The sequence below is a fragment of the Lineus longissimus genome, chromosome 16 (assembly GCF_910592395.1).
Source record: "Lineus longissimus chromosome 16, tnLinLong1.2, whole genome shotgun sequence".
In the NCBI taxonomy this organism is placed as follows: Eukaryota; Metazoa; Nemertea; class Pilidiophora; order Heteronemertea; family Lineidae; genus Lineus; species Lineus longissimus.
The window spans coordinates 11135297-11162398 of record NC_088323.1 but is presented as its reverse complement, the minus strand read 5'-3'; the positions used below and the strand labels follow the sequence as shown (position 1 = coordinate 11162398).

The 27102-nt window shown below is 42.3% G+C and overlaps 1 protein-coding gene across 7 annotated transcripts in view; it reads right to left on the bottom strand.

Annotated features, from left to right (window-relative positions):
• LOC135500896 (potassium voltage-gated channel subfamily H member 6-like) overlaps window positions 1-27102 on the bottom strand; it is a 600170-nt gene that overhangs the window by 331622 nt on the left and 241446 nt on the right. For 6 of the 7 annotated variants that reach the window (XM_064792608.1, XM_064792609.1, XM_064792610.1 and 3 more), the window contains one exon: window positions 23306-23356. The exons of the other annotated variant lie outside the window; for it this stretch is intronic. In XM_064792608.1, coding sequence (XP_064648678.1) covers window positions 23306-23356 — 51 coding nt within the window. The remainder of the gene's footprint in view (window positions 1-23305; window positions 23357-27102) is intronic. 7 annotated transcript variants of the gene reach the window in all.

The following is a 27102-nucleotide window of genomic DNA, read 5'->3' as shown; positions in this document are numbered from 1 at the left end:
GGCCAGCTCCAGTACAAACCATAAGCTGCAAAGCCAGTGTAGCTAAAAACCTGGATGATATGTGATGTATCCTTGCTAGGAAAATTTTCAATTAAAATTTTATCGACAACGAGTCACTCATAAGAGAGATATCACACTTTTTAAGTTTCCACTTCTGGCTCCCTGGTTGCCAAGTCAAGAGTCAGATCGGACTGAAATTCATTGTCAGAGGTCACCTGAGCTGTGGGGTCCTGTGTACAAAGTTTCAAGTTCATAGTTTAAGCAGGTAAGAAACGTGTCACTGTTTTTGAAACAGGATACAGACGACAACAACGGATGACGGATGCAGCGGTGTTGTATAGACTCCCCTACGGTGAGCCAAAAAACGTTTATACAGCTGTTTTGAAAGCGTTTGAAAACAAATGCTTACAACCAAATGAAAATTTGAAAACGCACCCAAACAAACACGACCGACCTTAAAGTCCTAATAGATCCAACGACCGTCGAAGCTTAACTTTTGCCGTAGTGAGAAAGGTATTATAGAAACAATTCATATCGTAGCCGTAATTTTTCAAAATTATTCACCCAAAAGCGAAAATACCGTCTTTTAATCGGCAAAAAGCCCTCCTCCGAGATCGGCAAAAAACTAGGTCATCGTGTTAATTTATGAATGGGATACGACGATCTTTCGAGCGATTCATCCAGTTTCTACTCAGAATCTGTAAATGCGCATGAAGTTCAGTTTAAATTCGTTTATAATAATTGTTATCAATTTTCGCGCCTTTATTCCGGATACGGAAATAGAAAGTCATCTGCGCATGCTCAGGACTGTTAAGAGTTTCTTTGCGTAACAAGACAAATGTCATATTTCAAATGTTTACAAAAGCAAAATTAAGGGAAACCAAAGAGGTAAATATCCTAAAACAAGGATAAAACGATGTATAAGAACTCCCTCCCTATCTCAGATTGTCTTAATATGACATAACTTGCCCATAACGAAGTAAAAAGTCGTTTTTAGTGCGGTTGTCCCGAGCTGTCATTTGCGGCCATGTGGTTGTGCAGTAGCCTGCATGCATTTGCGTTGTTGTCTCAAAACGATAGATGGCGCCACTATATGGTATACTATTCAAAAGTAAGTGATCTTATGTCTGTTTGTTCATTGTATCTTTCCAGATTTTACGCGTAGCATCTGCATTTGTATCCGTGAGAATTAAAAAGAAATAATAAGAGCCATATGTTATGTAGAAGATGCGTTGTCATGTCCTCGTTTCCTGACCTTGGTGTTTGAGTTTTGAAGTAAAGATCTGAAGCTCTGGCAGTCACAGAATCTTCAACAGATTTTGATGAAAGTGGATTGAATGAAAGGTTTATGTTTATGGGTACGGTATTTATAATTAGGGGACTTGTCATAGGTGTGTCATAGGTCTTCAGCGAAATGCAGCGAACACACGACACTCAACTGACTTGGCTCGGTGAAATCCACTCTGGACCGCTTGACAAACCGGACTCACTGACGGCAAACAGCTGGATTACTTGGGAATCGAAAAACTGTAATTTGTAATTCCCTGTTCGGAATGCTTTTACATCCCCCAACAACACAGTAATTCGGCATTTTCAATCACTCCTCTTGTACATTGCATCCATTGTGCACAAACAATGGCGGAGGTAGTCCCCTCTGGTGACGTCATCGGCCAGATTGGCAGAATGCCAAAGTTAGGCGGCTGTCTTCGGCGCGCGGCTGGGTTCTTGCGAATAATGTCAACAAAAAACGAAATCCGAGGCGAAACATGTAATATAAATAGACATTTATTGATAAGTGGGATACAATCAACACATGAGGGAATTTTCATTTTTTGGATCTATTAGGACTTTAAAATGTTTGTCAAACGATTGTCAAATGCTCGCAGTAAATGGGCATCAAACCACTTCTTTTGAAACGAAATGCGAACGAAATGAGTTTCAAACAAACAGAAAATGCACTTTGTTTGAAATGCAAACGAAAATGGATTATCAAACAAACTGGAAACGTACTTCGTTTCAAACAAAATGCACACGAAATGCGCAAGCGATACTTTTGTTTCACTCTTTTATTTATTTTCGTAGAAGACGGACGTGTTTTTCGCCCATATTTTGTGGTGATTTTCGGTTACTATCTGCAAGTCCAAATGAGATTGAACAGTCCACATATACATCTAGACAGTTTCTCCTAATTAGGCCGTATATCACTATTATAATTGACGAGTTGCACTTAGCGTTGAACACCTTAATGAAATGGCCAGGGCCATTGTGCTCACCTCATGTGGAGGAAAGATGGATAAAGAGCATGGTATTGTGTCATGTAATGTTAGGTTTGATGTAGGTCCAAGCAATTACAATTTCCCCAAAATGGCCAATTTACAGTACATTCGACCTCTGTGACCTTGAAAAGTAGGTCAAATCAAAGAAGACCCGGGTGACACACTGAATGGTTGTTAGAATTAGATGTACCTATGATATAAAATTGGTGCGAATCGGGCAAGTAATTACTAGGAATAATAGCATTTTGAAGAATTTAGGATTTGGCCCCCTCCCTGGAGGCCAAACGGCAAATCAGATCACACCAAACTTCGGTACCTGAGATCACCTGACCAAGGGGTACATGTGTACTTAATTTGTGATCAATAGTCATTGCAGTTAAGAAACGTGCCATAGTTACGGCCTGACGGCCAATTTACGCCATTTGACCTCTGTGACCTTGACAAGAAGGTCAAATTAAAAACCTGTGTGACATATACTGTATGGTGGTTAGATGTACCCATGATATCAAATTGGTGGCAATCGGGCAAGAAGTTAAGGAATAATCACATTTTTAAGGTTTTTGGATTTTGCCCCCTGGTGGTCAAGTGGTGAATCATATTGGACCAAATTTCGGTCCCTAAGATCACCTGACTAAGAGGTAAATGTGTACCAAATTTGGGATCAATAGTCATTGCAGTTTAGAAACGTGCCATCGTTACATCCTAACGGCCAATTTACACCATTTGACCTCTGTGACCTTGAAAAGTAAGTCAAATCAAAAACCCATATGATATGTGATGTATCCTTGCTAGGAGTACCTACCATAATTTTTTTATTGAAAACGGATCATTAATAAGAGACATATTACACTTCTTATGTTTTAAGATTTAGCCCCCTGGTGGCCAAGTCATGAACTAGACTGGACCGAAATTCAGTGTCAGAGTACCTCTGACCTAGGGGGTCATGTGTACAAAGTTTCAAGTTCATAGCACAAGCGGTTAAGAAACGTGCCACACAGGATACGGACGACGACGACGACGACGGACACAGGGCTATCGAATAGACTCCCCTAACGGTGAGCCAATAAGCCTGGTTTCACCTCTACTGTCATCCATTATCAACTGACATGATGTAGTTTTACACAAGGGAGGTTAATAGGTATGTTTGAGTACTTTGAATAAAGTCATTGCGACAATATCATGCATTTTGTAGTCCAGTTTTCATGATCACATCATGTACAGTAGTTGGTAGTTGCAGTAGTTGTTTGTTGTTGTTGTTAGAAGTATAAGTAAGTAGGGGATTCCAGTGAGGCCGCATCATAGTTTACTGTTAGCAACAACAACAACACTGGAGACATTTTACACAGAAAAACAGTGGAATGTTCCCAATGGGAGACAAGATTTACGCACACACCGGTAACTTGAACCATTCTGGCGCTAATCGCTGGTTGATATCGAGTACATCACCAGTCTGCACCATCTTGGTTTTCGGAGAATTGGTTTAGCATTGTGGACGCCTGTACATCATGTACATGGTTACATAGTTCCGTTTTCAAGAAGTATTACACTCGACTCATCAAAAAAGTGTTACCCACAAACCAGCACCCCATTTACACCAAACCCACAACATACAAACACCCACACAATCCAATTTTTATACCTCGAACAGCCCGCGCCACGGGTATATGCTAGTATTTCAAATGCTTGAATGCTACCGTACCATTTTTTGTAGGCCTCGGCCTATAGGCCTAGGGCTTTTATATGGGCCGACCGCATAGAATCTCCAATACGCTATTAACGCGGCCTACCAGAGAATAATGTGATGGTCTCGGGCAGGCCCCATCACCGCTAACGGTAGTTTCTGTCGGTCGGCCCAGACATTTTTGTAGGCCGAATCATCCCTCCCTATTATAAGATTCGCCATTGTGTAACTGTAGTCTTGCCCAAAGGGCACTACGCCGCGCATGGCTTTTGTGCACCATATGCCCTATACCGGTATACTTGGCCCTGCCCTTTGAATGATCCTGCCGTACCATGCTGCCAAAAAACATTGTCAGCACGGCGGCCGTAGACATTAAAACCTCAAAGCTGCCACCTCGAGTGATTGATAAGCGTTGCCATGGCAATAATTTATGCACCCTCAACACACACTGCTCGATTAAAACTTCAAAGCAGCCGCTGCAGTCCACAGTGCTACTTTTAGACATAACTGACCTGCCTATATTAACAGGGCTATGAAAAGCCACCCATTGCAACAATGTAGCAGGAAAAGATCGTTGATACACCATGTGGTCTGGAAGAGTTACCAAATCATAGTCGCTGTAAGATATTTAAGTAAATATCTCCATAGTGGGAAGGAATTACTTTTCCTACTATATTGCATTGGAAAGAGTATTCTGTGCTGGACACAAAGAAATAAAAATGATGTTGAATATTATAGCTGCAGGTTTTTGAAATATGGGCTGCATGTTTAACGATCTATTTGTGTGATGAAATGTTGAAGTCGGCCAAACCATAAGGCCCAATTGAAATCAAGTTCACAACACAGTAAATATTCATCCAAAATATCATTATTATGTTTAGAATAAAATTCTTTTGGGTTGGCGTTTTTCGGATATACGGTCAGCGGTCGGTAGATCTTAGGATTTAGTTTTACTCCTAATCCAATGAATTGGGTCGAGTCGGCACCTAAAAATTGAGTTGGTCCGGTCATGGGAACAAAATGTATATTTTTGTTTGGCCTTAGGTAGATTTAGAATAATGAAACGAATGTGCACATATCTGGCTCCCTGAGGTCTTAAGGCCTCTGTAGGCTTCTGGTAGTGCATGGCAATTTTATATTTCTGAATGCTCAATAGCATCCCGCGAAGTTACTATTTATAGCTCACAAGGTCATTTGCATAAGATATTGATGACGCTTTAGTCACGTGGCAAAGACACCGGATCAGATCCCGACGGAGAGACCCGATAGTATTCGGGACGATACGCAAGGCTCGGGGGGAAGAGGTGGTGAAGCACTTCCCAGCCTGTGTCCAGGCGCCCGGTCCGGTCGACGGTAAAGTCGAGACCAAGGCGCGCTGGTGACCCCCGCAGGACGGAGCTGTGTCCGTGAGAGCCGAGTCCAACCAAGTGGAGGCTCGAATCAGGGCCGGGACGGGGGCAATTCTTGGAATGCCCTGTCCTGGACCGCGTCCGGTTCCTGCTCGGAGGAATCCCGGAAGAGATCGAAGAGGACTCGACCGAGCGCGGGGTAAAGCGTCGGGAGAGGACAAGACTAGCGGCACATACTGCCAAACTAGAGCGCGAAGATCGCACATGCCCGCCACCATGGTGGGGTCCTCACTCCCCGAGGGGAAATCGGCCTGCGAGGCCGGGCCAGAAGGGGAATGTGAGTCGGATAATTCGCATTCCATAGGCTGATGACCTAGGTCAAAAGCCACAGGCCGCTTGCCCAGGTGATCCGTGAGGCGCTGAATCATCTGCCTCAGCCGTAAGGCCAGCGGATAATTTTGGACGAGGGTCCCGAAAGGTCTCCCATGGGGCAGGCATGGGAGGGGGGAGGGGGAGCGAGTCAGTGAAACCGACCCGTCCTCAACCCCAGCATGACCAGACGGGACAGGGTGGGGGCGTACCGACAAAATGGTCAGCCTAACCGCACCCAAGGCGGGCGGACACGTGGATCCCTCACCCGCGCACAATGCGCCCTCGCCAAGCCCCTACACCAGGCAAGACACCTCCCGGCAAGGAAAAGGGCGGCAGGGATGGGGCGGTGAACTGAGGCCCTGCACCACCAGGGGATGCCAAAGGAGGAACCATCGTCCCTAGGGAGGGACAAGATGTCGGGCGTGCCGCCCGTCCAATGGCGAAGGGATGGTGGTCCCCCGGGGCAACCGCAGACGACGAGAGGGGACTGGCAGTCCCAGTTACGCCCAAGGATGTGAGCGGTCGCAACCCCATCGAAAGCCCCGGAGGGGGACAGGGGAGCACATCTGTAAGGACAGACGGCTCTTATACCCGTGGAGGCGCTGCTCACCGGCCTGAAAAGGCTGGGAGCGGATCCAGGGTTCTCAACGTTGGAGAGCTGGAGGAACTGGTCAAACCCCAAACCCTGATCCGATGCTCCACGACGAGACCTCCCCAGGGGGTACAGCCCCGAAGGCGGGGTTCCCAGCCTGGGGGACGGGGTCGGGTGAGGGCAAAACCTCTCCAGAGACCCGGGGACCTCGCCGCTGAAGAGCGGGGGTCCCGGCGGAGGAAAGGGAGGGGGGAGACGAAGACTTCCCCCGACCAGGCTTTCTAGGCCCTCTCCGCACAGACCTCTTCAACTTCTTCCCAGAAGTACCGGGAGAAGGAGAAGTCACCCCGGGGGCAGAACTGCTCAACCCAACAGGGACCGACTTGTCAGTACCCTGACCCAGGGAAGGAACGGGGTGGGGGCTATGAATTCCCGACACACCGGACACCCGGCGATCACCAATTCGGAGGCACTGCGGAAACCCCAGAGAAAAAGGAAACGAAGATAATAAGGACTGGAATAAAACCATCCTAATATATTCTGATAATATAAAACAATTTTATATATATACACCACAGCTACGCAGCAGGGTGAACTTTTTCTTTTTTGGGTCACGTGAAGATACTGGAACTTTATATAATTCAAGTGGATAAAAACCACTCACAAAGATAAAAAACGGGGAGAAAATGGAAAAGGAACGATCTCACACGCGTCCAGAGAATACCTTCAACTGAAAGGTGTCCCCGGAAGGTCCTTCTTCAACCCGAAACGGCTCTAATCTAGCTGTATTTACGGGAGAAACTCGGCGAATTGTGCAACAAAGCGCCAAGGAAAAAATATGAGTAATGGCGGCTTTCACGAGGCAGAGGCTGTATTGGGGCGCCGCCTAGGTGTAGCTACGTGAACTAGCTAATCATTTTTCTATTATAAATTGATTAATTTTTCCTCGGCTGTGTCCGATAAGATTACACATGCAAAATATGACCTGGGTAGAGTATGAACGACATAAAATGATACTGCACATCAGTCGTGTGGGAGCATCTCACTGGACTTGCTCTTCGTCAACGTTGTTCTCTTCCTACTGATACTGCACATCAGTCATGTCAGAGCATCTCACTGGACTTTCTCTGAGGCAACATTGTGCTCTTCCAACTGATACTGCACATCAGTCATGTCAGAGCATCTCACTGGACTTTCTTTGAGGCAACATTGTTCTCTTCCAACTGATACTGCAAATCTGTCGTGTTGGAGCATCTCACTAGACTTTCTATCAGGCAATGTTGTTCTCTTCCAACTGAAACTACACATCAGTCGCGTCAGAGCATCTCACTCGACTTTCTCTCGGGCAACAGTGTTCTCTTCCAACTGATAAAGAGTAAACGGTTAAGAGTCTAATGATATTTGATGGCTAAGAATTAATGCCGGTTAGGAAACGTGCTGTAGTACAGATAGTACCAGAATTAAGTATTGTGTCGTACTGTCATCGAATTGAACAATGGTCGTGTCCTAGCACTGTACTGGCCAAGGTCGGCCCGATGAATCGCAGTCCAAACTCCCGATCGTCACCTAAATCCCATGGCTCGTATCGTCATAATTCTTGGGTCGTACTTGATATTTTTTCAGTTCGTGTTTAATTTCGGACCGTACCCTAATTTACCTCGGATCCTGTTGTCTGCCGGTTCCTGACCAAAAAATTTAATCACCTCCACCATTGTGCACGATCAGCGGCTCGTGTAATATCATATCATATCATACTTAAAGTTTACCAATCATCCTTATTACTTTCCCAGTTTTTATTGTATCATTTGTCCAACATAATTCCGCAGGAAAGTTTGTTAAAAAAATTATTTACCAATGTCTGGTGTCTCGATCAATCTGACCATGAAGAGCTATTGAAAGATGGTTTGTTTGCCCAACACATGCATATCTGGCAAAGGGCCTTATTAGCTACAATCATGGTGTCAATGACTGATGCATGCGTGTCACAGTGTCACACTGTCACAGACTGATGCATGCATGTTGTATTGCCATGATGTGCACATACGTCATGTCATTCTGCAATGCAGACATGATATTGAATCATATTCTCCCTGCCTATATTGACCCCTATTGCCCCTATTGTAGTCTTGTGTACACAAATGTATGCAGTGCCAAAAATGTGGCGATTTACTAAAAATATTTGAGCCTACTAGACTCGGTACTCAAGAATATCAGTGCGTTGTGATAGCTGATGGGGAATCTTTGGTACCTTGAATACTTGACTGAAAAGTACCAAAACGGAGGCAAATGTTTAAAAAAAACTATGTTAAAAAACCCCAACTTTTCTTGATATGATAGGTTCTCCTAACAAGGACACATCACACATTTTGCTGATTTTTGATTTGACCTACTTTTCAAGGTCACAGAGGTCAAGTAGCGTAAATAAGCCGTTTGAGTGTAACCATGGCACGTTTCTTAATCACTTAAATTATGAACTTGTAATTTGGTTCATGAGACTCCCTTCATCTGATAACCTCCGACGCCGAATTTCGGTCGGATCTGATTCTGAAGTGAAAAGTGCAATATCTCGCTTATTATTGACTTGTTTTTCGATAATATTTTTATGATAGGTACTCATAACAAGGATACATATTATACTCTAGTTACTTCTCTCTAAGCCCGGTTTTCGAATATGCAAGGCATAGCCTACACAATAACGTGGTTCTCGACTCTATTCAACACGATTGACCAATGTGTGAATGGCACCACGTCGCCCACTGATGGCCATGCATGGTCATGGCTTAGTGGTCTAGACCGTGTCTATTTCAAAGGAAGAATTCAAACAATTAGGCCCATGGGTTCATAAAATCTGCACTTTGATTGACTGGATGATTCAAAACGCATGCCTATACAGGGTATTTCAAAAAAGTGCATGCTAACTTTCTGTTTTACTCTAAAACGATGTTTAGGCTGTACTGTTTACACTCGGTGTTTCTATGCTTAAATAAAGGATCATTCTCACATGTGTGATTCTTTGCCAGGCCTAATCCTAGACATCAGTCATTGTCAGTGTAATGTACCTTATAAGAAAACGCTGGGTGCTTTATTTCTGGAAACGATGTAAAAGGTGACATGAGTGATGAAACAGTGTAGTCATCAGTGAAATAAAGAAGTGACATGAGTGATGTATGGCGTTCAATTAAGGCACAAAAAATGTTGTCTATTTCTTTTACTTTATCACTATATTGGGGGTTTTGGCCCTATATAAACCGATGCCAACTACCCTATCCTCAGACAGACTTCAATAATCGACATGGAACCTCAAGAACCATTGCCAAAACGTCGGAGGAGCTATTCCGTCCACGAGAAAATCGCCTATCTGAGAGACCTAGAGGCAGCCCTGCTGAATGGCACCGTCAACACCATGACAGAGTTTGCGGCAAACTACAACATTCCAGTCCAAACTCTCCGAAAGTGGCATCTACAACACCTACAAGATCAAGAAGCAGACGGCAGAGGCAGCGACAGAACTGTGAAAGAGCGACTGGTTGGTCTCTGGCCATTGGTTGAAGATCGTATCCATGAAAGGTTCCTCTTGCTATCCAGGACATAAAGGAGAAAGCCATGACGATATTTGATGAATGGTGGAATGAGACACCAGAGAACCGGAGACAGGCCATAGTCCAAGCAAGACCCGAGTACCATGAGTTCCATGCATCCGTTGGCTGGGTGGAAGGTTTTATGAAGCGGAAGAGGATCACCTTGCCAAAAACTAATAACAACACCACGACGTTGCCTGCTGATGCTGCAGCCCGAGTTGAAGTCTTCCGAAATGATGCAACTGGTACCATCGACCGTTTCAACATCCAGATGAGAGTCGTGTTCAATATGGACCAGACATTTCTCCTTTTTGAGATCCGACCGATGTACACTGCAAATACCAAGGGAGCCTAGTCCTTCGACGTCCGAACATCAAGGTCCAACACCAAACTGGGGTGTACAGTCACGCTTTGCATCACAGCAACTGGCGGAAAATTAGATGCCCACGTTACGTTCCCAAGAAGAGGCTTTGTCCATCAGCTGAATGCCTTACTGCAAGAAGACTTGCCTGCCAACGTCAAGGTGACCTCCTCTGCGACGGGATGGATGAAGGAGGAAACTGTTCATCACTGGCTCGATGAAGTTTTCGAACCGCACGTCACTGAGCAGCAGCCCGACGAGTTTCTTCTCCTTGTAGACCGATACCGTGTCCATCAAACGGAAGGCTTTGGCATGAGAGTGACCGAGATGGCTGGCATTCTTCAATTCATTCTGGCAGGATGCACGTCTCTTGTGCAGCCCCTTGACGTCGCTGTCATGAAGTCTTTTAAGTGCCACGCACGAACCCAGTGGAAGAACTGGAAAAGGGACAACACGAATGAAGCCGGCCAGTGCGATAGGATAGGACTAAGAGACGTTGTAAACATTGTAAGCCAAGCCTGGGAAGCTGTAGATCAGCAGGTTATCGTAAACGGATTTGAGGCTGCATTCCGCCCTGCACCCATCGACGCTGGACCCCTGAATGCTTTGGACGAGGACGAACAGGAGCCAGGACTTGAATTGGTGGACATTGCTGAACACGAAATTGACATTGAGTGATTGACTAAGCCTAAGAACATGAAATGTGTCCGTATCACGAGGGAATCTGTAAGGCCTAAACAAAAAAAATGCTCTGTTTCGGGTCGCACGACCGACCCTACCGAAAAGCCCCGACCCTAGATTTAAAAAAAAAATAAAAAAATAATGGAATTTTAGGTTGTATTTTATACTGCCATAAAATAGTTATTGTGTAGTAGTATTTGCCATAATTGCATGAAATACTACTAAACTGCTATATTTAAAGTATTTTCTCTTAATCTCTTTCTCAAAAATTGGCGTTACGCGTCATTTTAAGCCCAAATTAAGACTTACAGGGTGAGCCCAAATTAGGGTAAAAAATTAGAAGGTGTATCCCAAAAGATGTAATTGAAAGGCCTGATTATAAGCAGGTAGGATATGCGTAGGCTTCGAAATTCACGACGGCAAATGCGTCGAGCAACAAACAGTACTTTTGAGTGTGAATTTCAATCATAAAGTACTATTGAGGAAAAAAATAAAATAAAATAATCTTCCGACCGTCCTACCCTAAAATTTATTATTGAGGTGATCCGAAACGCAGCATTTTTTTTTAGGCCTAAGCTATTAGGGAGGTTTCGCAAATTCGAAGTAGAAATTCGTAGTTCGTACTTCGTAGTCCGGCGAATTTGCGAAACCTCCCTATTGTCAGTGTTGTGATTAAATTCTGAATTAAAACGCATTGTGTTAGTGGTTATAATACATTGAGCGTTGAAATGAAAACGATTGTTTTTTTAGTCTTCCTGTAAAATCAATACGGACAGAAGCATTGAACCGTATTTCCATACGGCTACATGTACATGTACATGGTGGTTTCGAAGATTTTCTCACAAGCATAAGAGTTTGGCAATTTGCTTTGGGCATTTTTTCTGAACCACCCCGTAGCCCAATACCACATGGACTGATTAGAAATGGATCCACCACACAATACAGGATAGTGTCTCGTGGATAGGTCACCATGATCAGTTTCAAGTCATCGTATTAAAATAAAAATTATCCACCACTGTCAATCAACTTGCCACCACCAGCGACAACCGACAAATGCCAGCCAATCCACAAAGGCCCTGCTCAGTCCATTGTGTATTGGGGCCGGTTATGCCAAGAGTTAATGAACCTGTCGGACCGGGCTTAGAGAGAAGTAACTAGAGTATATTGTGGGTTTCTGGCTCGACCTCATGTGCTCAGAAATTGACGGCATCTTATCTTCCCACGACAATATGCACAAGCCATGCAGTCCGATTTCCAATCATGTTTTTCATACTTGAAAAATTACTTTATTATTCTCAAATGCACCATGAAATAGGCACAGTGTATGACTAATCATTAAGAATAGTTTTACAATGCACTCAATCAAGAAATATAACTATACAATGTCAATATCTGCGATAAAGGGGATGGTCACTTACCAAGTTGGCTTACGTACGTTTGACCAAGTCAAATTTTACACAGTTGGAAATAACTTTTGAAACGAAACTTATATAGTTAAGTTAGATTGTAGGTCCTAGTACAATATAGGTAGGTGCGAGAGAAAATGTCATTGGAATCGATGATTTTATTAGACAAATCATGTGAAAAAGTAAAGGTTCTTAAAAAGGCAAGAAAAATTATGCCGCAGCCAGACAAAAGGCAGTCAGTGACAGGATCAACCATATAATAACATTGACATGATAAAAAGCATTGTTATTTATCAACATCAATGTAAAACTAGAACTGAGATTTCACAGGCAGCACCTGTGAATTCTTGACTCCAGGGTAGTTTTGAGGGCGATATCGTAAGAGTTGGTCTTGAGTATGGGAACCTGAAGGTCCGTGAGGCACCTGGGGAGAGAAGACTAGTTGAACGATGGGCATAAATTAAAATAGGAGTGCGGGAACAAGGTTTTTTTAGCAGGAGGAAGGCGAGAACATTTTGCGCCGTCGTATTCTGATTTGACTGGTTAGTGGTGAAATCTGCTTTTACTTTTGCAAATTAACATATTCGTTTTTCCAGTTCTAACGTTGTCTGAATTAAAGATGCTTTCCCAATGTTTGACTGGTCTGGCAAGAGGCATTGCCAGGAAAACGTGACGTCATTTTGGCCATTCTTCTTACCGCACGCCCTCCCTCTCCGTAAAACTTCCTGACATGGTGTGAAGTGGGAGGGCGCACAATGGGAACCACACTGCCGCGATGTTAATAGTTTCTATTTATAGAATTCAGCGGCAGAGATTTTAAGCACGGAAAAAGTAGATTAACTCGGCTAATCTCAATGGATTTTACCCAGGAATGTTTTCAAGGCGAAAGAAACATCTGATTTAAGTACTGCGCTTATTAGATTTCATGTTCATGCCGAAGATTGGCCTAAAACAGTGGACGAAAAGAGTGCATTATCGAGTGTTAGAGAGGTCACGTGATTGGACGAGAAACCTGAGCGAAAACAATACTGACTCCAGCTCCCAGAGGGAGGAGCTGGAGTCATAATTAGGGAAAATAAATTAACTTGGCCAGAAAGCAGCTATGTGAACAGGAGAAAACACTTGTTGGAACAGCCACCATTTGTGGTCAATTATAGATTGAAGTAGTCCAGCTCTCTATTATGGCTCATACTTGGTTAATTTATTGGTTAATTTCTTAAAAATGTGGTTATGTACATGTAGAATGAATAGGGTCTGAATTACTAGTATTGACCCTCAGTGGACTGGTTTCCACACGAATCAAGTACTATCCATCGAGCGAGATGTGAAGAAGGTGGCATTTCTCTCTTATGCTCCATAACATCCAAATGCCAAAATTAAGAAAATCAGTCACTTTGCTATTGAATCATACTGTGGGGGTTGACGAAGTTTAGAATTGGTCACCTCCAAGACGTCTAAGGTGTGCCTTTTTCCAAATATTGCATGAACTGAGATTATAAGTTATAGGCTGATCACGGATAAAGTCCTTTTTGGGTTACATGGATGAACTGAACTGAGGACAATTGATAATTAATGCTTCTCAAATGAATATCTATTTCATCTGAGGAAAGCTATTTGCCAGGGGTATCATGTTATGCAAATCATATCACAAAAGGAAGCCATTCTATGTGTGGTAGCTGATTGGTCCCATTCAAATAAAAGTCAAAACTCACCAAATTGCAAGAAACACGCAGTGATCACATACCTCTTATAAGCTGTAATATATCCATCACAAACATGAAATTGTGTAATCCACATCAGTGCGATTATTTGTAACATAGTACCTTGTAATCCTACCACCGTGTATCACATGGCTGGCCAATCACAAATGACAAATGACAACCACTACGGCGACTTGGGAAAAATGCATAACTGGGTGGTAGAACTTTTGTCAGTCGTCTGTTCAAGAACTGAGACTTGCCCCTGGATACAAAATGGGCCACCCTCTACCTTCTGCATGAAGGCAATAGCTACATTTCTAAGTGGTCATGATCAAATCATATGCTCGAGGGCTACCCTTATGGTGTGTAACTTAAAGCTGAACTGTATGCACAAAACCAGAGCATCCCATGCGGCAATAGTAAGAAATTCAAACGATCAAAAGGTCCTTCTGAATACGGCCTGAAACATGATAGACCTCCAATGCTTCGATGCGCTTGATTTCACAAACCAGCAAGTCACAGAACGATGCGGACAGTCTGGGATCATCATGGAAGAGAAAAAAAATGGCCAGGGCCATTGTGCTCACCTCATGTGGAGGAAAGATGGATAAAGAGCATGGTATTGTGTCATGTAGTGTTAGGTTTGATGTAGGTCCAAGCAATTACAATTTCCCCAAAATGGCCAATTTACAGTACATTCGACCTCTGTGACCTTGAAAAGTAGGTCAAATCAAAGAAGACCCGGGTGACACATTGAATGGTTGTTAGAATTAGATGTACCTATGATATAAAATTGGTGCCAATCGGGCAAGTCATTACTAGGAATAACGGCATTTTGAAGAATTTAGGATTTGGCCCCCTCCCTGGAGGCCAAACGGCAAATCAGATCGCACCAAACTTGATCTTCGGTACCTGAGATCACCTGACCAAGGGGTACATGTGTACTTAATTTGTGATCAATAGTCATTGCAGTTAAGAAACGTGCCATAGTTACGGCCTGACGGCGAATTTATGCCATTTGACCTCTGTGACCTTGACAAGAAGGTCAAATTAAAAACCTGTGTGACATATACTGTATGGTGGTTAGATGTACCCATGATATCAAATTGGTGGCAATCGGGCAAGAAGTTAAGGAATAATCACATTTTTAAGGTTTTTGGATTTTGCCCCCTGGTGGTCAAGTGGTGAATCATATTGGACCAAATTCGGTCCCTGAGATCACCTGACTAAGGGGTAAATGTGTACCAAATTTGGTATCAATAGTCATTGCAGTTTAGAAACGTGCCATCGTTACATCCTAACGGCCAATTTACACCATTTGACCTCTGTGACCTTGAAAAGGAGGTCAAATCAAAAACCCGGAGGATATATGATGCACCTTTTCTAGAAGTACCTACCATATTTTTTTCAAAATTTCCCGACTACTGTTAAGGGAGATATTGCATATTTTCACTTTTAACGTTTGGCCCCCTGGTGGCCAAACCATGAAACGAATCAGACCGAAACTTGGTCTCCAAGGTGTCATCACATAAGGGTACATGTGTACTAAGTTTCAACTCAATAGCTCGAACAGTTACGAAACGTGCCCTGCTAACGGACGACGGACGACGACGACGACGACGGACGACGGACGCCACGGTATGGGATAAGCTCACCTCTGAGGTGAGCTAAAAAGCAACATCTTCTTCAGGAATTCGAACCCGTGCACTCGGGCTCAGAATACGAACGCTCTAACTGTCTGAGCTAGGGGGGCTTTCTTGTGAACTTCTGCCAGCAAATATATCTTATATGAATGGCGATTATGCTTTATTTTTGAGTGACGAACCAGAAATTTTAAGTACATGTAATAGAAGAAGATACCAAGACAAAGGTGAACATTGCTAAGAGAAAATGTAGACTCCGCATACATAATCACACACAGCTAAGAAAAAATAGCATCACAAAGCGAGCATAACCGCTCAGCCTATTAAGGTTGAAGGTGAGATAATGGTGAATTTGGCTTAGTGGAGTGGCTAGTTTGCATATGGAAATTAAAATTGTGGAAACCTATTTTGAGGATGTGAGTGTGGCGGCCATATTGAATTTTGAATCGCGCTGATTTTCGAAAGGAACCTTCCCCTTACAAAACTGCATTAGGCCTACACCCACTAAATATTTATTCAATCCTCCAAGCCGTTGACGGAAATTGACGGAAACCGATTTCAAGTACGTTGCCCTGTTGACCATACTGAGAATCAGAACGAGCCGGTTTTCGTAAGGATCCTTCCTTCACATACCGAAAATGAATTTGATCGGACAAACGGTTGTACTCGAAATTGACGGAAACCGAAACCAAATTGATAATCGGAACAAGCCCGTTTTCGAAAGGAACCTTGCCCTAGTCAACCTCAAGGTACATACCAACAAGAGGCCCAAGGGCCTGGCGCTCAGCTGAAATGGATAGGTGAAGGCAAGGGCCAAGTGTGTGTCGGTACCGTTATTATGAGGCAACGTGAAGCTATAACGTCTAGCACGCAGAAGTGCTGATGCGAAAGACCTTCTTGCTATATCAGTGCATGCTGAAGTACTGAGTTGACGTCACCCTGGTATTATGACGTAAAGTCATTTCTATTGCCGTTGCAGTAGAGGGGGTGTGTGATGACGTCAAGGAGTTGTGTGGTGACGTCAAAGAGTGGAGTCCTTGTCTTCATGCAGCGTAGGTGGAACTAATAACATGCACATGGACACAAGGTACATAATTATTACAGTGTATTTTGTGAGGTGGGGTCTGGTGCTTTACAATGGTCAAATGAACCGACTGTTGTCTGGACATTGATGAAGTGGATGCAGCCAAATGTTTGGGACGGTCTTTTTTGTATGTGAAGAAAAGAAGATAAAGAGTTGGTTAACAAAATGAACTTTATTGGTGCGGCAGATATTTGATGCCTTTCGGCAGATATTTGAAGCGCCTTGCGGCAGATATTTGTTGCCTTGCGGCAGATATTTGATAACGCTCTCCGGGAATGGAAAGCAGTAAAACGAGTAAGCACACCTTACTCTGAATGTGGGAACAGCAAGTGCTTTCCTGGACTTGAAATGTGCCAACGACTCCTCTTGCAATAACCAACAACAGTTGATCTGTAAAAAAAGAGAAGAGAAATTAACACTGACTGAATAAAAAAGGGTGACATAGACGGGGAAATGTACACCACCGGATACAGTCTGTGCTTGATCAGGCATCGGTCAGATGATATCCTGAACAAGGCATCTATGGAAGCAAATCCAGAAAGAGACTTAACCTTCGAAGGGCACACTTATCACTCAGTGAAAAGTCAGTCCTGGGGGTTGTTTTCCAATTCAAAATAAAAGTGTAACCTCTTTAAATTAGTCTCACAGACTGAACCATAACACTCAACAGCCAACCGTGCCCACATGATGTGAGCCGTGAGCGAGTGGTGTACTACATTTTGAAAATTGTCTATCGTCTACGACATGTGACAGAACAGGATCTAGTGGACTTAATGATGAGGTACTATCAAATAAGGTGTCCATCAAATGAATCATGAGGGCCTGTTGAGTTATACTCTAAGCCTGCACAGCGCAGTGTACAGACAGTACAGGATTGCCAACCAAAAACATGAGCATTGCTGCGTAACGAAACTGCAGTGGAATTCATACTACGATGTTATAATGTGACTTTCAAAATAATTGTAAACAAACGTAAATGGCGAGATTTGTTGACCGTCCCAAAATGGCCGACGGCGAATTCTCCGGTCGCTAGCGCAGTCCATAAACAAGCATCAAATTTACCAACTTTGGGTGCAAGCTTGGTCAAAAAAGTTACAGAACTGTTAGAAATACATCTAAACAACATATATATACAGTTAAAAGTCCATAAAAATCCCGTTTCAACCTCCGGGCGCTACCCTTTTTTCTCCGCCACACGCCGGGCCCTACCGGTCGTTATTTAGTGCGACCGCCACCAGAGTGTTTATCACGATCTTTCGCCGTTTTAATTGCGCGTTTTAGGTAGATTAATCAATTATTACATGCATGCATTATATATCACCGAAATGATAATTGCGTAGGCTATTTGAAACTAAGTTCAGATATCATTTTCGATCTTTGAATTGAATTTAGGCGAGTGATTTTTGACACCCGGTCGACATATCAGGACTTGCAAAATTCACGCGAGATCGCTTGCATCATCGGCACGTTTGAAAACCGAATTTCACAAATTCCAAAAATATTTATCACATACCATATGTATCACCACAAAGGTAACTCTCTAGACTATTTGAAACCAAGTTCAGATACTTATTTTCACAAAAATTCGAAGCTATGCAAGCGATTTTTCAGTGGTAGAGATCAACGGAAACAAATTTCTCGCTCTAAAATGACATGAGACGAGCACCAACTTCCGCTGATTTGTGCACAAAATTTCCGAAATATTATAAAAAACTATTGATAAATCTGAATTATATAGACTCTTTTCAGTACCTAAACAAATTTCAGGTACATGGACATGTTGATTAAAAGAGTATCAACCGATTGAACATGAGAAAGTTCACTCACTTTCATTGAAGCAGCGACTACCGCCATTTTTAAATGGTGGCATCTCTTCTATCGATCGGCCAATCAGCGGCACTGCTTGCAAAAAAGTTAAGCCACCGCCAAATTTGAAATCGCCAAAATTCAGGCAATGTGCCTGCAGCGCCAACTGGCGGTGAAAACTATATTAATTCCATTAAAAGTAAAATATTTAAAAATATTCAGCCACATTTGAAAACAATATTTGCTCTGTATACCGAGGTAAAAAGGGAAAGAAATCTAAACGCGAAATGACCTCATTCTCTTAATACAGGTCGGATCGCGCCGATTTTTCGTTTTTTGAGTTCACCTTGGGCAACTCCTAATTTAGCACCGTCAACGAAGTGGCTAGGCCTTCCCGGTCAGAAATGTCCAATTTTGTCCACAGATGGGTCCCTAGATGGATGGATTGCAGGACGGACACCATTTGAACAGCTATACTACTAGCTCCGCTGACTTTGTCAGCTGAGCTAAAAATTAATTCCAACTGTGTAAAATTTGACTTGGTAAAATGTATGAAAACCGACTTGCTCAGTGACTATCCCCTTTGAAGAGCAGATTGTTCTCAGGGGTGTTTCGCAACGATCTGAAGTCGTTCTTCGTAAAACGTCCTACGGAAAACATTTTAGCAAAAACGCACAGGCCACACTAGATTTTAAAAGCATTCTCAAAGCGTCTTCAAAACGTTTTGAGCGGGTCACACTGAAGTCGTTTTGGTTGTTAGTTGACTGGCCATTCGCCAAAATATGAACCTGTCCCAGAACGTTGCAAATTTGCTTTCGTTTTGTTGTAATCATGCTTTAGGGCCTTGCGGCGATACTGTTCAGGAGTGCGCTCCCACCCCTGATCAGACATGAGCTCAGCCAGCCTGGCGTAAATAGGAGTATTTCTATGAACGTTATGCATCTGCCCTCTACGTTCTTGTCCCTCCACAGGCCCAGGAGGGCAAGAACTTCAATCCTGGCCCACACATTACCTCTCCCAGCCATTTTAAGTGAAGCTAGCACAAAATAAATGAAATATCAGACACACGCAGCATCCAGGCTTCAGAACAGAAGTAAAGTAAAAATCACTAATGCGCATGCGTACAATGCATTGATAGCACCACATTCAAAACGCCACAGAACCCTTTTAGCTGAAACGGTTTCAAGACGACTTGAAAGCGCATCATGAACCGTTCTCGTTAAAACAGTTTCAAAACGTTTTAAGGACCCTCTAGTGTGGCACCCTAAACCGTTTTAAAGACTTGAAACATTTTAAAGGCCCAGTGAGAACACAGCTCAAGTTTCACATGTTTGGGAAACGGAAGGGCGGTGGGATATGTACTTTCGCGCAGAGACTTCTAAATTCTTAATTTCGACTAATACGTCATAAAATATAACAGATAAATCTCATGTATCAATACAATAACCTAAGAAGTGCATTGGGATTATCTTTCTCTTTATTTCAAACAAAATCAAGATTTTCATCTCCTACTTTCATCAACTACTATTTCCCTTACCAGTTTCGGTCACCTCATAATCTGGCAAAGCACAAGTTATGATGAAATCACCCATAACCAACGAAGAAAACAAAATGCACTTTTTGATGACGTTTCACACATTTTGATGGTTAAATTTGAACCTATCAATTACATATGGGCACTACAATATTTTATTTCATGATTTGTACGTACAAACTTTGGATGCCATAAAAATATTATCAAAAACAAGTCACTTATAAGCGAGGTATTGTACTTTTTACTTTTTCAGTCTTAGCCCCCTTGTATATAATTGGGTGTGAGAGGTTATATATTGTAGGAAGTCAAGTGTACCATATTTCAAGTTCATATCCTTAGGTTAAGAAACGTGCCATAGTTACACTCAAACCGCCACTTGACATCTGTTACCTTGAAAAGTACGTTAAATCAAAAACCCTTATGATATGTGATGTATCCTTGCCAGGAGAGACTACCATAAAATGTTTAGTGAAAACAAGTCAATAATAAGAAAGATATCACACTCTTTAGATTTTCACTTGTTACCTGGTGGCAAAGTCAAGACTCAGAACGAAGGAAAATTCGGTGTCAGAGGTCACCTGACCTGGGGGGACCTGAAAACAACGTTTCAAGTTCATAGCCCTAGCGGTTTAGAAACGTGCCAGTTTTCGAAACAGGATATAGACGACAACGGTATCGTATAGACTCCCCTACGGTGAGCCAAAAGTAGGTAAAGTCCAAAACCCAGTTGGCCAACGTGGGAATCTCATGATGCCGAATATATAAGGTATCTGAAATATTCACCTACTTAACACACCCCTGAAGTTTCGTTGGAAATTTCTTATGAGTTAAAGAGTCTGCATGGAGTGTCAGCAAGGTCAAAATGGACGGAGACGGTGACGTAGTCTACAAGCGGTGAATGGATGTCCAGTAATTTCAAGTCCCCTTATGAAACTCTTGGGACAATCAATAATTATTGTATAATATCATTGATAAATCATTTAAATGTGTATCATGACGATCAGGATTTAAAATTCAAAGATTCTAAACTGCTTAATCTATTACACAAGGTCCCGATATGGCAAAAGAAACCAACTCAGAATATGCCCAATGGACAATAGCATTAATAGAAATGAAAAGGCCAGGGGCCATTGTGCTCACCGTATAGATATTTAGTGGACAAGTCACAGTTCATGCTGGTTTAGAAACATGCTATAGTATAAAGCTAAATGAAAATTTTATATCTGCGACCTGAAAAGCAGATGTGACATATAATACCGTATTGTGGTTGGATGTACCCAAGATATCAGATTGGTGGCAATCGGACAAGTAGTTAAGCAATAATAGCATTTTTAAGGTTTTCAGATTTTGCTCCCTGGTGGCCTAGGGGTGAATCAGTCCCTGACTCTAGGGTATGGTACATGTGTACTAAATGCGAGATCAATGGTCACTGCAGTTAAGAAAGGTGTCACAGGCCTAACGACCAGTTAATGCAATTTGACCTCTGTGACATTGAAAAGTGTAGTCGAATCAAAATGGTATAACATGTGATGTATCCTTTCTTGGAGTACTTTTTTTGTTTCGGTTTTGCCACCTGGTGGCCAAGTCAAGAATCAGATTGGACCAAAATTCAGTGTCAGAGGTTTTTCTGAGCAACAGGGTCATTTTCAAGTTAAATGCTTCAGCGGTAAAGAACGTTCCATAGTTACATTTGACCAAACAACATGTGATATATCCTTTCTTGGAGTACCTTTGACGTGAGAGTTGCTTGGACGTGTGATTTTGCCCATTTTACATTGTCAGTATTAGCCCCCTGATGGCCAAGTCGATAGTGATTTTGGACCAAAATTCAGCGTCAGACATTATCTAACGTAGGGGGTCATGTGTATCGAGTTTCAGATTCATATCCTTAGCAGTTAACTCTTTCAGTGCCCAGGATTTGGGCATTTTCACCATCCAAAATCTCATCAAAATAATTGTAATATGCTCATCAAAATTCTTTAAAACCTTTGACTTTACCCCTAGTTTCAATAAAACAGCAGCTTTTGGATTATTTTCTAAATTTTTCAAGGGAGTGGTATTTTTCGCCGATTTTCACAATTTTTCACCTGAAATGAGAGGTGGCAGACCCCAACCCTACCTCTCAGTCGAAAAAATTATTCAATAGGGACGCCCCAGGCCAGAGAAACCATATGTGTCTGGGGACACTTAAATACCTTAAAAATGTAGGTCGTACATGTACGATCTTGGCACTGAAAGAGTTAAGAAATGTGCCACAGGTACACTAAAACAGCTAATTTGCGTCATTTAACCTCTGCGACCTTGAAAAGTAGGACAAATCAAAAACCCATATGACATGTGATGTGTTCTTGCATAGAGTATCTACCATAGAAATATTATCGAAAACAAATCACCAATAAGTGGGACTAATAAGCGAGAAGGAGAACCAAAATAAATTTAACCAGTTTGAAAACCCCTCTGAAAACGCCACTCAAGCAAAAGCAAGATATTGCTTCTTTTTTTTCAGTTTTGGCGCCCTGCTGGCCAATTCAAGAATCAGATTGGACCGAAACTCAGCGTCAAAGGTTTTCAGACGTAGCAGCTCATGTGTACCAAGTTACATGTTCATAGCTTTAGTGGTTAAGAAACATGCCACAATTACACTTAAACGGCCAATTTACGCCATTTAACATCTGCAACCTTTAAAAGTAGGTCAAATTGGATAGGGTAGGTCATGAAATAGGGTAGGTCAACCCATTTAATATGCGATGTATCCTTATACCTACCTTAAAAACGTTAGCAAAAACTAGTCGCTTATAAGCAAGATGTCACACTTTTTATGTTTCAACTTTTCACCCCCTTCTTGCCAAGTCGTGAATCAGATCAAATAAATAGACAGTGTCCGACCTTGGGGTTCATGTGTACAAAGCTTCATAGCCTCAGTGGTTAAGGAACGTGCCACTGTTTTTGAAACAGGATACAGACAAAGGACACTGCGGTACTGTATAGACTCACCTACAGTGAACCAAAGAGAGATCTCCTGAAAAAGTTGGAAACTGATTCTTGAGGCTAACAGATTGCCATGCAGCCGCCGCATGAGGCCATCTTCAACACTGTGTCAAAATGATCTCATTTCTCTGCTCTGACAACGTGCAATTTTCAAATCGCCCCTAAGCAAGAAATATGATAATCAAGATAAAATGCTTAGTCAAGAGAAAAGAGGAGAGAAAAAGGGCAGTGCAAAACACAATGAAGGGACTTACTTGGGTTGAAGGAGTTGGCACGGGGCCGTCCATTTGGAAGTCTATACTGGTCTGAAACATTCAAACATAAAACATCAACAGCTAATCTACAGCACGCAACAAGAGACATGATCACCATCTAATGCACTCCCTATTACAATGATTACAACAGATTAAGCGAGGTGACACCACTCTTTACAAGACTAGTTACAATTTACATACAACAAGAGGCCAGTGGGCCTGGCACTCATCTGAATGTAGAGATGCTCATTTTCTTTCCAGGGGCAGTTAATATAAATATTCCGTCACAAAACTGAGCTAAAAATGGTTTCCAAGATGACTGCGTGCCAAATTTAAAAAAAAACGAAGAGGAGCTTTGCTTGGTCCATCTGATTGAACATATTATTCATATAATGAGTGTGATTACAAGTTGAAGGTTGTAACAGAGGGTAAATCTTACTGAATGCGATGGTTCCTTCGACAGTCACAACCCTGTAGATGCATGGTCACAACCCAGTAGACCACCAGTAACTGCAGTCTGGACCTTTACATCTAATCCTTTAAAGTGCAGGCTGTGAAAAACCAGTCCAGTCGATGCTAGGTCACAACCTTTGGGCAATCAGTTAAAGGAAGTCTGGACCTTTACATCAAATCCTGTGAAGTGCAGGTTGAGACAAACCAGCGCAGTAGATGCATGGTCACAACCAGAAACAGCCTGGACCTTTACATCAATTCCTTTGAAGTTTAGGTTGGTTGTGAAAAACTAGTACAGCGAACCTGACGATAATTGTGATACTGACAAAACCACGGGCCAAAAACCAAAAAAAAGAACAATCACAATAGGCATGTGGAATGTAGGAACTCTTAATGCTGACAGTAAAATTGAGCAACTGGAACACGAGCTGAAGCGCTACACCTGGAACATCATAGGTATAGTGAGGCAAGACTCACTTGAATTAGGGACTCAAGAACTCCAGAGGGAAACTAGCTCTTCCACAGTGGGCAAGACAAGTGGGATTCTATAATGCCACCACTGTAGAGTTTCAATTCATTGAACTTTCAACTAAAGGTTGCATGTTCAAGGGATTAGGTTTAATAGGTAAGCCTTATTTTTTATTATTATAATAAATAAAAATTCAGAAATGCATTTTCAATTTCAAGGCTTCTTTATTAAGTCAACTTAAATAATACAGTAAAACAAAAGACCAAAACGTAAAGGATAAATGAGCATAAGGTACAATGTGTTCTACCCCGAACCTGTCAATCTCATGGTTGACTGGTTGATTGGTCCTCTGTTACCACAGTTCCACAGCATGCAGAGCAACACCACTTTGCCTGAGGGGACAGCCGGAATGTCCATAGATAACAGAATACGTCATCCTGTAAAAATGAAAAAAAATAACACTTTGTAAATATGAAACGGCCAGGGGCCATTGTGCTCACCGTAAAGATATTTAGTGGTTAAGAATTCATCCAGGTTAAAAAACATGCTACATGTATAGTACATAGGTCAAAACAAAGTCGTTATGACATGTGATATATCCTTGATTGGAGTACCTACTATAAAACTATCATCGAAAACAAGTCACTAATAAGCGCAATATTGGACTTTTCACCTTTTGGTTTTGGCCTCCTGGTGGCCAAGTCGAGAATCAGATCAGACTGAAATTCGGTGTCAGAGGTCACATAACTTAGGGAGTCATATTCACCAAAATTTTAAGTTCATAGCTTCAGCAGTAAAGAGACATGCCATAGTTACACCCAAATGGCCAATTCACGCCATTTCACCTCTGTGACATTAAATTTCCGTCAAATCAAAAACCCATATGATCTGTGATGTTTCCTTGCTAGGAGAACATACCATAAAAATGTTATTGAAATCGAGTCACTCAGAGTGATATCACACTTTTTAGGTTTCCACTTCTGGCTCCCTGGTTGCCAAGTCGAGAATCAGATCAGCCCGAAATTTGGTGTCAAAGGTCACATGAAAAAGGGATAGTGTGCCAAATTGCAAATTTATAGCTTTTGCGGTTAGGAAATGTGCCATCATTATACACAAACAGCCAATTTATGCCATTTGACCTGTGTGACCCTGAAAATTGGGTCATATCAAAAACCCATAGGATATGTGATGTATCCTTGCTTGGAGTACCTACCATTAAAATATCATTAAAAAAACACACTAATAAGCTAGATATTGCCCTTTTTACCTTTTTTGGTTTGGGCCCCCTTGTGGCCAATTCTATTATCAGATCACACCAAAATTTGGCGTCAAAGGTTATATGACGTAGGGAGTTGTGTATCGAATTTCAAGTTCATAGATTTAGCGGTTTAGAAACGTGTCATAGTTGTACTCAAACAGCCAGTTAATGCCATTTGACCTCTATGACCTTAAAAATTAGGTCAAATCAAAAACCCGTATGACATGTGATGCATCCTTGCTAGGAGAACCTACCATAAAAATGTTGTCGAAAACTTGTCACTCATAAGAGAGATATGACATTTTCTAAGTTACCACTTCTGGCCCTCTGCTGGCCAAGTCAACAATCAGATCGGACCGAAATTCATTGTCAAAGGTCAACTAACATGGGGGATCCTGTGAAGTAAGTTTCAATGTCATAGCTTTAGGGGTTTAGAAACGTGTCATAGTTATACTTAAACAGCCAGTTTACGCTATTTGACCTCTGTGACCTTAAAAATTAGGTCAAATCAAAAACCCGTATGACATGTGATGTATCCTTGCTAGGAGAACCTACCATAAAAATGTTGTCGAAAACTTGTCACTCATTAGAGAGATATGACATTTTCTGAGTTACCACTTCTGGCCATCTGCTGGCCAAGTCAAGATTCAGATCGGACCGAAATTCATATAAGAGGTCAACTAACCTAAGGGATTATGTGTACAAAGTTTCAAGTTCATAGCTCTAGTGGTTAAGAAACGTGGCACTGTTTTTGATAGAGGACGACGACGGACGACGGACACAGTGGTGTTGTATAGACCTCCCTTACACCACCATCAAAATGAGATCACACTGTCCACTCACAGACAACCCTGTTGACATTTTATTATTGACATTCCCGATTAATATGTTACAAAAGCAGTGAGTAGTCTGTGCTGATACGCGCACAGTAAGAGGATATAACACCATAAATAGGCCTATATCATAAAATAACTTATAACAAGAGGCCCAAGGGCCTGGTGCTCAGCTGGATGACCTAAAAACATAGGACTGAGGGTGTAAAGTAGTAAATATCGGCTTTATACTACTGTTTGAAGGTCAAGTAAACACACTATACCACTAAAATGTCCAATACACAGCTGCCAGTTGGATAAAATATGACTGAACTAATCATCCATGGTATGTAAATGTCACAGGAGGCAACGGAAGATATCCCTAGTTCAGTATGTTGTATCGGTAACTTTACAGACAAGAAGTGTCAGAGAGGATGTGACTTCTCCATGGACAACTGTAGTATGTCCAGGCCGAGTTGTACAGCACAACCAAGGATACATAATGCTGTCTGTAATCGAAAGGTATCCTGATAACAGAGGTCAACACTAGAAATATATAACGCAATTGGGGCAAATTGCGAATGTATGCCCCGCTCTGGTGTGTTCGGTGTGTTAATATGTTCATTGCGCGTGTTATTTAGCCTATAAATATGAAATTGTGGCTATTAGCGCACCTAGAGGGTCAGGCCCAAAATCGACAGGGAACCTCCCCTACACAACCTCATCACACCACAAAAGTTTCAGGTCTGTCACTCACTTGGTTCTTGAGCTACAGGTTGGAATGCGAAAAACCAGGTCGGGCCTG